Genomic DNA, 14798 nt, shown 5'->3' with positions numbered 1-14798 from the left:
GACGGCTCTTGTGTTGTTTAACACACCATGACAGTGTGTGTGTGTGTATAGGCGTCCATTGGCATGCATGTGGGCTCCCTTCACTCTGTGTGTGTGTCTGTGTGTGTGTGTACAGGTATTGTGTGTGGGTGACCTCTGGGCTCATCAGCATGTGAAAGCGAACTCGTCTCTGAAGGGGCTTGAAGGAGTTTGTTGAGATAACGTTTCGCCGGCCTGACGCTCCCTCATCGAGGTCGGGGTGGGGGTGGGACCGGTGGGGTGGGGGTGGGACCTGGGTCCAACTCGTCCCCACGTCTGTCCTCTCAGAGCCACGTGTCCCCCCGAGCTGCAGCGAAGCACATCCCATCCCGACCGGGCACGAGGCGGCGGCGGATAAAAGTAGCTCAGCCCACCAGTGCTGCTGTGCATTCTTTTCTTTGGGTTGACTCATCCGTGACATTCACTCCAGCGTCGGCCTCTCGCGCCAACTTGGGCACAATGCAGGCAGGAATGAGCACGTCTCTGTGTGTGTGTCTGTGTGTGTCTGTCTGTGTGTGATTGTCGCTGTGCTTCCCGACAACATGCGACTGTGAAGGTGTTAATGTGGAATGCGTCGGCTTCAGATTTCGCATTAGGGCGACCTGTCGGTGGTGCACCCCCCCCCCCCCCGTCGGCTGGGATTGGCTCCAGCACGGAAAAGCTAATGGAAGCATGGATATTCAATTTAGTGATGTTCTTTTCTTTTTATTCCGTGACCTAAAAATAAGGTTTGTTTATCGTGTTGCTGTGAAGGATGAGCTGAAAACCTTGTTCACGCGGGGGTGGAGGGGATCTTGGCGGCTTCTCACTGGAACTCCATCTTCCCTGACCCACTTCCCCACAGCGCTCCTTCACTTTATTTAACACAACACTACAGCGCATCACAGCCCAGGTTGTCCTGTCACAGCTCGGGTATCAGCTCCATTAGTGATGATCACATGACTCAATTACACAGTTGCTGAGAAATGTGATGAAAATACGACACAAAAATGTAAACGAGGCAATAAACGCAAGCAGTTTTCTGTCAGGCTGCTTATTTGTGGATAAATCATATGTATCACGACGTGTGTCGTACATTTCAACGTGTTTTTTGTGATCCTGTAAAGTGTCTCTGAGCAATGTTATTGTTATTATTAGATATTTCTACACTGATGATACAAAATATTGTTTGAGCTGGACTGTATGTAAAGTGAAGCCACACCATCTGGATCACCCCCTGGTGGCTGGTGGCAGTATAGGTCATAAATCCCACCTCCTCCATGTTAGCAGATAGGACGTGGACCAAGTTAAAAAGTCAAAGTACACATCAAATAATTGTTTCTCAAAGATGTTTTCTGTCATTTTAGGTGGTTATTCTCAAAGTGATGTATGTTAAAGTATTAATGTTGGTAATGGTGTAGGTCTTATCTATTAAGTCAGAAGGACACCCTCTGAAAACATGACTATGAGATGAGGATACAAGATATTTTAGGATTGGAGATAAGACATTTTAACGTGGGAGGAACGGTTCGTCTTCCCACACAGCGTCAGCGTTCAGTTTAAAAGCATTTTGTCGTGAACTCTCCTCAAAAATTACAACGATTGAACCCACAGTCAATGATCATCCATAAAACAGCATTAAGAGCAATTACAGTCGGCACAGTAGTGATGCTCGAGTTGACCCGCTTGTGTTACAGGCTGCGTTTAGTGGAGGTTCACTCAAACACACTTTCTCTAAAGCTGTTTGGCTGCTGCGTCGATGTTCTCGGTGCAATTTACGATTCTTATATATATATATATATTTGTTTTTAAAAAAAGAAACTGCAGCTTCAGCTTCACTTAGTGCTGACGTTGTTTCCATAGTGACTCACCAATGGCTGCCAATATCAGCAGAGAGAATGAATGTGTGAACAAACTGCCAACGTGCTCCACAGTGTTGTCACGTCCTGAAAGCAATGACTGAGCTCACTGTCAATTATATAAACTACAACTGTCACACGTCTACTCAGAACAAACCGGAACTTATATATCTTCACTGGTCTTATCAGCAGATTTATCATCGATTTCCAAAGCATCGCTCTCAGATACTTTGGTGAAAGAAACATAAGTTGTGTTGGGGGGGTTTGAAACTAGAGGGTCAGCTGTTTGATCCCCTTCTCCCTCGTTCCCCATGCTGAAGTGCCCTTGGGCAAGAAACTGAACCCTAAACTTGCCCCTGGCGGCTGAGCCTGCAGTGTTTGACTGACGTGTGATAGATTGTGATAGAATGTGTGAATGGGTGGAAAACATCACTGTACTGGAAAGAGCTCGGAGAAGAGTGCTTTTTAAAAACACACCGATCCAGACTGTTTACATTTACAAGGATGTGGTTGGCGGAGCAGCTTCCTGCCTTGTGGATATTTAAGTAACCTATCGGGCGACACGTACGTCCTCTTCCCCCGTCTACGACCAAGCAGCCTCACATCCAGGCCGTGGAGGTAGATAATGGGTGGATGGTTTGGTTAACAGTTGGTCTCCAGCTAGTTTAGTTGGATTTTGTTGTGTTTCTGTGGCTTCTTGGGAACGTCAGGGACACGGGGTTTGTTTCATGTTGTGTCCTCGACCCTCTTCAGAGTCGTGTCTCTCCACATACGCCTTTTGTTCTGGACACATTCACACATTTTAACAGCCGCAAACAAACAGACCCTCTGCCTCTTCCATCAGCACCATCATCACTCTGAACCCTGAACTGTTACATCAGCTCCCCCCCCCACACATCTGACTGCCCCCTCCTCCATCTCCATCCGGCGGTGCAGCAGTGCTACAACATTTAAAACACAACACAAGCCCGAGAGAACATGCTGCTGACTGTGTAGCACGTTGCTGTGTGTGTGTGTGTGTGTGTGTGTGTGTGTGTGTGTGTGTGTGTGTGTACCTGAGATGGAGGAGTCGTTGCCGTTCTTCTCGCTGTGGCAGTCCTCCTGTCCGTCAGCGTTCTGATGCGTGTGCAGCAGACTCAGTTTGTGACAAACCTCGAAGGCCTGGCCGACCGTCCGCACGATGCGCATGGCCTGACTCTGGACAGGGAGACAGGGACAGAGACACAGTCAGAAAACAACTTGTACAACTTATTCAGTTGTCTTTATAAAGTTTGAGTTTCTGTAGGTGGTGTTCTTTTCTTTTCCTTATTCCTCCTGCAGCACAGTTTGTATTCAAAACAAACCAGAAAGGTAAAACTTCCCACGTTCAGGGACATTTTTCCAGGAACGTTTTCCCTTTTGCGTTGTTTCCCACTCGTGTCAGATGCAGACTGGCCCCAGGTGGGCCTCAGAGTTGTGTGTGTGTGTGTTTTGCATCAAACAGACACAATAGGCAATAGGGTCACTGAGTCAATTCAGCGTCACATGAACTAACTTCTGTCTGTGTTTACCGTCTAAAAGCCTCCACATGTCCCGGAGTTTGAGTTTAACCTGAGGTGCATCGACTCGGACGTGTCAGATTATCTCTCAGAGGCAGGTCAGGTGAAAACCGCTCAGATCCGTCTGCCCGCTGCCCGCCCCCCCCTCGTCTGGCGAGTCGGAGCCGAGAGGTGCGGAGGCAGAACAGATTTCATTTTGAGGCAGTGAGGCCTGGCCTGCGAACACCACTCATCCTCGGCCGGACGAGCAGAACAGATGCAGCTCGTCCTGAAAGCCAGGAGAGAATCAAGACTCTGCCAAACAGACAAAGTCCTTCCTCATCAATCCTGGAGCCGACGGACAAAGTGTGAATCAGGACATTTTCTGACCTCAGTTAAAGCTGAATCTAGTTTTGTAATGACGTCCAGACGCTGTTGGTTTTTCTAACTCACACTCTTATCAATGTTTTGATTTTATTGTATCATTAAAGCCTGCTGCTTCAGCTCCACTTAGCGCTGATGTTGTTTCCATGGTGACTCGCCAATATCAGCAGAAGAGGATTTATGAGTGAGCAAACTGCCAAAGTGCTGCAGACTGACAAGTACTGACAACAGCCAGTAATGAGCCTTTGTTCTATGAAACCTAGGGTCACACTTCCAACATGTTAAACCTCTTGATGGCTGCGTCGGCTCCATTCAAGGAAATGGGGCAAAAAACTACTTTTGTTTCACTGCATTATTATTATGAAAACACTGAGGCAGTGGATAACAACCACTAATGTGATAAATGGACCAAACACGGACAATAAACACATATAACAACACGTACATTTACCTTTATAGAGACAGGGACAGTGATGAGTAAATTAAAAACCGCATTCGGCTCATTTTGCTCATTTGTCCTTCTGACACACGTCTTCTTCTCTTTTTTAATTTGGAGGAAATGTTAATATCCTGAAACAGATAAGACAGATGACTCTGACTCTATGGCAACAAGAAGAGATAAGAAACTCTTGTTCAGTGGAGGAGAAAGTTGATCAAGACATCAAACTAACAGTGTCAGTTGATCTTTAACATCACCCTCACTCCCGTTTCAGCCTCTTTACACTCAACATAAGGTCTTACTGTCTTTTCATGCTTCATTTCGGACCCTTTAAAGCCCCGTTCTCCGGTTCCTACCTTCAGATACTTGGGCAGAGTTATCTGTCCATGAAACCAGGGCTGAAATGTTAATGGGACCAAAGGAGCGTTGGCAGTCAGGACCCGGAGGCTCTGGAACGATCTGCACGAGGAAATCAGGTCAGCTGACTCAGGACAATCTCTCCTTCGGAAGAACTTTCATCAGGGAGACGGATTCCACTTGAATCTTTGAACTTTCTATGATACTTTCCATAAGTATTGTCTTTTAAATATGATGGTTTTAGTATTTATTGCTAAATTGAAAAGAGCTTTTAATCTGGATTTTGAAGTTCACACTGAAATCAATCCACTACGCAGAGGAGGCAAGAAAGTTTCTAAAAAGAGAGCAAACATTCAGATATTTCAAAACTCAACACGGATATTTGGGGTTTGTAGGTCGTGGTAATATAAACAGGTTCCAGGTACTAAGAGCTGCAGCAGGAAGCTTCACAGTGGTTTTTTAATCTGCAGCAGAGAGTGTGTGCAGCTCAGGTCACTGCAGAGGTCTCGGATGTATCTTCAGAGAATATCAACTATACAGTCGAGTGTGAGAATGTATATATATTAACGGGACGTTAGAAAAAATATCTAAAACAAAAACCTTGAAGCCGGAGCAGGAGTTGAGGTTTTGTTCTTTGCTCCAGTTTAACTCTGCCAGCAGCGTTTCTTTTCAGGCGGCAATTATTTTATGGATTTTTTTAGGGGGGAAAGTGAAGAGCAGTGAATTAGCACAGTCGTTAAGACTAATTGGAATAAAAGCAGGAACCGGCTTCTCTGTGTCCGACTCAGGAAGGAGGCTGAAGAAAGATGTGTGATTTGTGAATTAAATCAAAATTATTCAGCTGAACATGAGCAGAATATTTCTCCATTATCAATAAAGAGTGAATATCAATCAGGTGTGATCACATTCAGGGAGCTTGTGTTGAAACTTCACCTCCTGTTGCAGCTGTTTGTTTGGTTTTTGTTTATTCTGCGATCGACCTTGAATCGATATTCTTTTTATGCTTCAACCACCTGCAGAGGTAAGAGTGGCCACAAGTCTCGGGAACGGTTGTTCTGAAAGTCAGAGGCTGAAAAGTTTAGGAACCTCGACGAACTGTTGTTGGACAAAAGTATTTAACGAGCAATTAACCACAATCTTCCTTTTCACAATAACCAGGGAGTTTGATTTACTAAACCAAATCTCAGCTGTGAGAAAACTCAGATTTATACTATTAGACAACTACATCTTATTCAGTATATGGACATTGAATTAGTAAATATACTATATTATACTATTATTTTGTATGGTGTTGATTAATTATGTTATATTAATCAATCAAATACATTTGTATTATTATATAAATATACATAATGATATTGTAAAGTGTATAGATAATGAATGATAATTTCAAACCACATTTATAATACTTATAATTAAAAACTTTATAATCAAACATAAAACTACCTTTATCTAAGTACAAACACATTATTGATGTGCTATCGACCTTTACTACATGTTTATAGTTATGTTTATTGTTTTATTTGGCTAAACTTATTTAATTGAGGTGACTGATCAGAAAAAGTCCTTCTTGAAAAAAGTTATGCATCCTTATAAAAGTGCCCTGTCAGAGTTTAAGTGTTATTTACACCTTTAATAAATAGATTCTCACTTGTCACGATGTTCTGCAACGAGACATATTTTGTTTGCACGGAGCCGATTCTCCGATAGATCTTAACTCCGGCAGCTGACACGACTTCTGAGAGATCTGTCACTCAAATGAAAAGCTCCGCTGTAAAGAGACGAACTAATTCGTACGTTGGACATGTGTCATCTGTGTCTGCCTCTCTCCCTCCCTCCCTCCCTCCATCACTGTTCTTCGGTGTCAGTTCAACTCAGTGAGTGCATCTCTCTTTCTCTACACCCTCTATGGCCCCGTGTCTCTCAGCGGAAACGGGGTAAGTGCGACGCCGATTACCCGCAGAGGTGCGGCGGTGCTTTCGCCGTCGCCTCGGAAAGTCTTGACACGAGCAAATAGAAGGGACAGAAGGGAGTGTAATGCAATCTATGAAGAATCAGGGTAAACAAAGAGGGGATGGCAGGGGATTTAATCGTGATTAAAGCCTTTGCTCGGGCCCCGTCTCCCCCGATGATGAGCTCACTCATTCCTCTTCTCTCGTACTTCCTGGTGTTTGCATATTCACCTCATCCCTCCATAATTCACACATCCATCACTCTGCGTATTTGTATTTGCTCCGTCTTATTAACTGTCAAATACCGAGCGGTGCAACTTCCAGCCTCAAATACATTAGTAAGACATTCAGGAGGAGCAACACTAAGTGTGTGAGAACAGCGTGGGCGAATGTTGTCAGGGCAAAAAATAAGCACCAATCAATGGAGAGGCTTGTTTTGTTTGGGTGTGTGTTTGTGTGTGTTTGTGTGTCTTTGTGTGAGGGTATGAAGTAAGTGGAGTGAGAGGAAATCGATTGCCGACGCCTCGGTGACTCTTCTGAACCATTAGCTCCATTTCTAGGTTGTGTGCAAAAGCAGAAGTGCATCATAAAAACAATGTTTATGTTATTTTTTTTAAACAATGTTTCGTGGGAAAAAAAAGTAAGACACCGTTATTACAGCCGACCGGTAGATGAAGCAGAAACACAAGCTGGGTCCAATGTTCATCTGTAGCAGCTGCCGCTCGTGAATCTGTGGTCGTCACTGTTTCAGAGGCTCGAGGCAACGGAACAAAAACTAAACTCAAATCACTTTGACAACTATACAGAATATGACCTTTGACCTTCAACCGCCACAACCCAACCAGTTCATCTTAGAGTCCAAGTGAATGTTTGAACCAAATTTGAAGAAATTCCCTTTGAGGCGCTCTTGAGATATCGTGTTCACGACAATGGGACGGACCAAAGAACCAACATGCAATTTATGGTCTTGACTTGTAGGTTAAGAAACTCGGCCTTGACCCTTCGCCCTGACCGATATTTCTGACACAAAAACACACAAATTACACTCGGTTTAGGGGTTTGAACACTATCACACACACAGACACACACAGACACACAAACACACACTGTGACCTCTCAGCTGAGGCGGCGTTGTGTAGCCTGATGACAAAAACTCTGCTCTTATCGTGCCGGTCGAGTTCAAGTCATTCATTAGCTTCCATTCAACTGTCTGCTTGAGGACGAGGAGGTGACGAGCGAGAGAGCACGAGACAGAAGGGGAGAGAGAGAGACACACACACACACACACACACACACACACACACACACACACACACACAGACACACACACACAGACACACACAGGCCACTAAAGTCTCTGTGATTTAAAGCGCAGTCGTTCTTTCACTGCTGGTGGTTAAGAGGGAAATAAAATCTGCCTGATCTAAATCTCGCCCTCCCAACCCTCCACGAGTCAAAACACACTTCTGTTAAACCACACTCAGCCTCCGATGACACTTTTACTGCAGGTCTGATGTGTTTATCCTCGTCCTTCCTCCATTGTGGCGTCGTGCCGTTCTCTCTTTTCGTCTTTTCTCAATCTCCTGCAACTTCCCACCTCCTTCGTTGAGTCTCTTTTTCTACTCTCTCCTCTTTATCTCCTCTCTTTCCTCAGCGATCTGACGTTTTCACTTTGGCGTTTAGAGAGTAACACGGCGTTGAGACGAGTGGAAGCTGTGTACGAACTGTAGAATCTATAAGATAAGATTAACGTTTACTGCCTCGTCACACAGGCTGCGTTTGCACCGTGATGACATCTCACTCCTCATGATCTCTCACTAGTTAATCACTGCTGAGCTCAGGTGGAAAACGTCGATGTGACATAACAATAAAAGTTATGACACATCCTTGACCTCTAACACTGATTCATGTGTTCACAGATGATTTGATAAAAACCTTTCCTACATGGTCCCAAGGTGTTAAAACAAAGAATTAAACTCTAAAAACAATAATGTTTCATCAGCATTATTCAATAGCTTTGTATTGTTTTATTTAAGGCTGCACTGACCATCATGATCAGTGTTTTATCTGCTAACCACTCTTATTACAAATTCAAACATTCATTCAAACATTGTGGGGAAAGTTCATATTCTAATTGTTATGACCTGTTCAAATTCAAAAGTCTAGAAGCGCATCAACTTAGCTTCCCCCCCCACGTGAGGCGGTGGAAGAGCTGCACAGACGAACATCAAGTGTTCAAACTTGTGAATTACATGAATTACATGTTGTTTCAAATTGGTTCGATTTTTGGAATCAGTGACAGTATCAGTGTGATGTGAAACACACATGACCCATCGTGAGTCAGCCTCGGCTGTCAATCATGACGTCTCAGCATGTTTTCATATCCTCACATATCCAATTAAAACACTGGAGCACACATAAGTGTGATAAAACCTTCCTAAGACGACGGTCTGGCTTCAGTTCGTCCATAGCCTCTGCATGACCATTAAAAACACACACACACACACACACACACACACACACACACACACACACACACACACGGACACACACACACACACACACACACAGAGACACAGACACAGTTTTCAGCTTAATGGCTTCAGGGCCATGGTTGCCCCAGAGGTTTTTGTTATGTGTCACTTTAACTCAAGAATGTATGAGTGTGTGTGTGTGTGTGTGTGTGTGTCTCTCAGTGTGTGTGTGGGTGTGTGTGTGTGTGTGTGTGTCTCTCAGTGTGTGTGTGTGCTCATGTGTCAGTGTGGGTCTGTTTGCCGGAGATAATGAGGCAGTGTGTTGTTCACCCAGCTCAACCCTGGACCTCTGCATCAAGTCGTACAAATTGGCAGCTAAAGAGACCATGCAGCTCATTTTTCTAACAAACTGACTCGGTGGTGACTCCGGCTCTGCAGCAGCAGCAGCCCCCCCCCCCCCTTAAAAACACAAACTAAAGGAAAATTGTATCTTTACCTTTTACCTCACGGCCACTGAGCAGCTGCACTCAAGCTGCCTTTCACTGAGTGCCTTGCTCAAGGGCACCCGAACCCTCCTGAAAAGTACAAAGGTCTGTTGGCATTCATATATCTTGACTGACATTGCCAGTGATGTTTCAAACAGTAGTATTTTACCAGGAGTAAAACTTTTAAAACCCTCGACCACCAGAGTGTTCCTGAGGCTAATTTATAACTCGATGCTTCAGGGGAAATCCATTAAGAGTTTTCTGAGAGTTTCTGGAGTTTGTGCCTGAATCCTCCTGGAGTCAGAGTCAGGTCAGATTTCTAACTCGATAACTCAAGAGGAGCGACAGCACTCGAGCTCGGCATCAGGCGCCGCACTCCGGGGGCCAAAAGGTGAGCGCTTCCAAAAGGCGCCCGCTGTCCGTCTTACCTTCTTCTTGGACTTGAAGACGTTGCAGCGGAAGACGTTGCTCTGTCCGTCTCGGGCGATGTAGCTGAAGATCTTCAGATCCTGGGAGTCGTGGGAGACGTAGAATATCCTGAAATAGAGAATGAAATAGGTCAGACGTTAAGAGAGGAAACAGATTAAGAGGCTGGCAGTTGTTTTTTTCAATTTATCTTAAGATGCAAAACAGGCACCGAGCCCGTTTCTCTGGGGTTTCAAAAAAATAAATAACGGTTGGGAAAGTTGTGATTAAACTAAGGGGAAAAATCAACTATGTAAATAAACTGGCAAGAGCGAACTTCCTCATTGATTTCCCTGTTATTTATTTGGGAATTTGGGACGAGTGACACACACCGTGATGCCAGGTAAACAACGCCACATAAAAATAATACTTCAAACGAGAGCACAGATATATTCCAGTGTGAGCAGGAGACAAGAGGATGCAATACTATCATATCAAATTCTTTCCCGTGTCAAAGAGGACGCCGGGGGAGCAAAGTTTGAGATAAAAATAGATTTATCTCCTGGTGCGGAGAGATTAAGTTCAACCAACAGTGAAAAGATGCACAATATCCTGCAGAGCGGGTAAATAGGAAGAAAGAGGTTCGAGGAGCAAAAAGCGAGAGCAAGTGAGATAATACCCCATAACCTGCAGGATGTGGGGGGGGGGCATTGTGTGGGTTAAGCTCTACGCTGGATCTAATTTGTGGTGACAAACGAACGCCGCCCGAGAGTTTAAGCATCGCAGATAACAATATGGTGACTGAAAGACGGAGAACAAGAAGCTGGAATCTGTCGTGTTCGGAGACAAAGCAGACGCTCGGAGCCGAGCTGCAGCTCCGGGTTTATCCTGAGCTGGTTCATTTCGGCAAGAATCAGATGTTTTCCCCCATTAAAACCTGACTCGTGTTTACATTTGGTGCCTAAAGAGGAAATTTCAGATCTTAGATGTCATCACTAGAATCGCAAAAACCAGCAGTGATTTCACAGCAGCAGCCCTGAATAAAGCTCCGGACCTCTTGAAGCTCGTGGATCAGTGAACTTCTCCAGATGTTCCTGGAGCTTGAAGGACGAGTTGCACCCAGACACGTTTCTTTCCCCCGGAGAAATCGAGAACACAGAGGGAATCACGCTGCTGGATTTAAATCTATCCTTGTTTTGTTGTTTCCGTACACGAGGCCAGATGTGTGTGTGTGTCCCAGCGTTTACCTCCTCTGTGTTTAAAAAACTCTTCTCTTTGTCTTAATCATGTTCTTTAATTCCTCTAAACAACCACAAAATCCTTCCATGCATATTTTAGAGGAGTTACAACAGTTTGGAATAAAAGATTTTTTTTGCATTTTGAGGTTGTACAAGTACAATTAAGCTCTAAAATGGTACATATGTAATTTTCCTCTCTGCTTCAGAGGCTGAGAAACAAACGTTTCAGTGAAACTTTTCCAGAAAACCCTCGTGATGTCGGTTTAAATTCGAGGATGCTCTTTCGGAGGGCGTCTTAATGGGTTAACGCTGCGAACTGGAAATATCAAGTGGCTGAAGGAAGCAAGAGGAACCTCAGGCGGAGCGGATTCCTAATTGAGCAATTAGTGTCATATAAATGGGCTCTGATGGAGATTTAGAGTAATTTATCACAGTGAGACGAGGCACAACAAGGCCAGAGCCTGAAATTAGGTGAAGATTAAGCTAATGAGCCAGTTGTGTTTGTCCAAATGTGTATTTGCATTTCCGTAGTTAGTTTTGTGTGTGTGTGTGTGTGGTGTTTGTGTGTTTTTCTAGTACACACACTGACATTTCTGTGGTATTTGTTTTGGCCTTTTTCTCCGGGGAGCCAGACGAGCTGAGGTCTTGTGTTATGGAGGGTGTCTTCGTCAGTGCACAGTTATCTGACTCTCACACACACACACACACACACACACACACACACACACACACACACACACACACACACACACACACACACACACACACACACACACACACACACACACACACACACACACACACAGAACAGTTTCTGCCTCATCCAGGTCTGACTGGTTATTACTCAGGATTATAATAGATTTACTGAATCTTGATTAATTTCCCAGAGATGCTCAAGTGATGTTACACTGTCTCACGACGCATCAGCAGAAGTTTGCCTGGTTTCCAATTACAAAATCTGTCACTACATGTGTTTGAAAATGTCATTTGTCGTACAGGAACGTTTTCAACCCCTAAATGCACCTTATATGTTTAATAAAGATCCATGAATTATTGGTAAACGACAAGTGGTGATAATTTCAGTGAGTTTGTGCCTTAAATTTGAACCAGGAAATATGTAAGTTGTGACAAACAAACAACTTTGATTATTTGGTTTGTTTTCAACTTGTGTGACGTCCGACTGCTGCTTTTGTCTGTATTATTCTCTCCAGCTTCACAGTGAAGGTTGACCACTGACCACACGTTGAAGTTTTTCCTGTAGCTTTAAACGTCCTTTAACAACAGAACATATTACAGATGCTGCTGAGTCAAACCAGTTTGACCGAGCAGCTGCTGGAAAAGGCTCAGACAGAAGAAAAACATTACGCAGGAGCGACGAGAGCGGCAGTGAAAGATCAGGCGGGTGAGTCGCCTCAGCTTAATGAGGGCAACAGGAACATTTCTGTCCGTGTCAACACACACACACAGAGAGGGGGGGAGCAGGGTTATCAACCCATGTCATCAACTGGAAGAGAACCGACCACTCCCAACCCACTGATCTTTGCAGAAACCCCCGTAATTGCCTCCCTCCAACTTCCCAGATACAAATCAAAGCCCCGACAGATTGTCTTGAAGCAGGGGAACACGTCCTGTGTTCTGATAAACAGGGAAATGAATCTCACTCCAAAACTGTGGGCAATGTTAAAACACAATACACCTCGAGACGGTGAAGCTCAGCCCAGAGCGAGTGAGCGTGAGCGTAGGCGACTGTCTCGGCTGACGAACCCCCAGAGCAGAAACTCAGATACGTCTCCATCAGGTGTCTCCGACTGAAGCAGCTGCAGGTGAGGGAGTGTCGGCCGATCAGACAGATCAGACTGGAAGTAAGAGCGGCCGGCTCCATGGGAGAGAAGTCAAAGACGGTTAAACACAAAATAAATCAGACCGCAAACGCTGCCGGCAGAAAAACGTCTCATCTTTGGTTTTAGGAGGGAAGCCTTTTCTGTTTCAAGTTTAAATCCCCAGCGTCCTGCAAACTGAAGGAGGATCTTTGACAACAGAAACAACTGGAATTTAACTCAGGAGAACAAATACCTCCACCAAGGACCAACAGAACCCTTAAATCTAATCTAGATCCACCACATTGCTCAAACTCAAAGATATCACTTATGTAAATATGCCAGATTTTGTTTAACAAGACCCCTGAAATCTTGTGAAATCAGTGGGGAAAAAAAACCCAAGTCTCAAAAAGTTAAAGAAAGTGATAAAGAAACACTGAATTCACTTTAAAATGTAATCGGTTCTTTTTAGACCCATTTCCCATCTTTCCACCAAATTTCGCAAGAAATCTGATCAGGAGTTTTTTTCATAATCCTGCTCACAAACCAACAACGACACAATAACTTCCTTGGTGGAGATAATAAAGTTGTTTTAAACGTGTTTTCTTTGTTGTTTTGTCCTCATTTCATCACAGCTTGCAATTAAATATTTGTCATCTTTCAAAATCCTCAAAGCAGGAATCCTACTGTTTGATCTACTGAGATTAGGCAGATGAGTTCCTCCCCGAGCACGACAGTTTGAAAAATAAAAGTCAAAAGATTGATTATTAATTTAGAGCAATTACAGAGTAAAACATGAGGCACGAATCTCTGTTGCTATGCTAAAATTAATCAATTTTAATTCTTCGGGATAACATCGTATCTGTGGAGGACAAATCTATAAATGAGATAAGAAATTAAATGAAAATCTGCTTGTGTGTCTGTTTGCAAACGAGGAGAAAGGAGATAGTGGGAGGAAAAGGAAACATGTCGCTTATAGACATCATGTTAGTTATAAAAAATGTTTTTAAATATATAAAATTATGCTAAAATATAAGTTTAAAACTGTTTCTTTTGAAGCCTGGTTAAATTTTTGCAGGACAGCGTTTGACTGTCATCGTGCTGAAAGGATTGCAAAGATAAATCTAAGCAAAAATATGTTTAACAGACAAATTACTTGATCAAATCCAATATTTTACACGTAATTTAATAATAAAACATATGTTTTCAGACAGACTCTAGTTCTTGTTATTGGTGAAACGATTCCCAGAGTTCGTGGTTCAGTTCAGACTTTGATTTTTGAGCCATGGTCGCTGCACCTGCATCGGTGGCAGCATGTTGAGGTTGAAGTATCTTAACACAAGAGTGTGTATCACGGTCAAATCCAATTCATTCAGCAGCTGAATATCTCGGTCTGAACATCAAACTGCAGCTGATGACTGTGCAGTGTGTGAATGGGATGTGAGGTGAAGTAAAAAAACACTGTATGCATGTGTGTGAATGGGTGAGAGTGACTCATCATATAAAACACTGAATGGTTGTTAGAATAGAACAGACCATTTACTATTCACGATTCTCACACTTTTTGTTGTTGTTCCTAAAAGAAGTCGTCAATCAGGGAGATCAACTGGTGCCTTGATTACATTTATTGTCAATGACAAAGGACGACAGAAAAAGATGGAATAATTTAGTCCTTGATGCAGAGACAGAAAAAAGCAGAAGAATGTGACCGAACGCTTCGAGAGTGAAAGAAAGAGAGAGAGAGATTGACACCCGAGGTAAACGAGAGTTGAATGAGAGCGAGTGTGAGGAGGAGGGAGGAGAAGAAAGAGATTGAGATTGTTGCAGGAATGAGAAGATGAAGAACAGAAAAGAAATGAGTATGAGTCATCGAA

General features: G+C 43.7%; 1 protein-coding gene across 3 annotated transcripts in view; it reads right to left on the bottom strand.

Annotated features, from left to right (window-relative positions):
- Window positions 1–14798, bottom strand: part of nos1apa (nitric oxide synthase 1 (neuronal) adaptor protein a) — a 114642-nt gene that overhangs the window by 24705 nt on the left and 75139 nt on the right. For all 3 annotated transcript variants that reach the window (XM_034582954.1, XM_034582955.1, XM_034582956.1), the window contains exons 5-6: window positions 9893–10001; window positions 2912–3053 (exon numbers count right to left, since the gene is read on the bottom strand). In XM_034582954.1, the coding sequence (XP_034438845.1) occupies window positions 2912–3053; window positions 9893–10001 (251 nt within the window). The remainder of the gene's footprint in view (window positions 1–2911; window positions 3054–9892; window positions 10002–14798) is intronic.

This window comes from Hippoglossus hippoglossus, chromosome 4 (genome assembly GCF_009819705.1).
Source record: "Hippoglossus hippoglossus isolate fHipHip1 chromosome 4, fHipHip1.pri, whole genome shotgun sequence".
NCBI lineage: Eukaryota > Metazoa > Chordata > Actinopteri > Pleuronectiformes > Pleuronectidae > Hippoglossus > Hippoglossus hippoglossus.
Note: the sequence above shows the minus strand (reverse complement) of the source record. Positions and strands in the feature narration are given on the sequence as shown.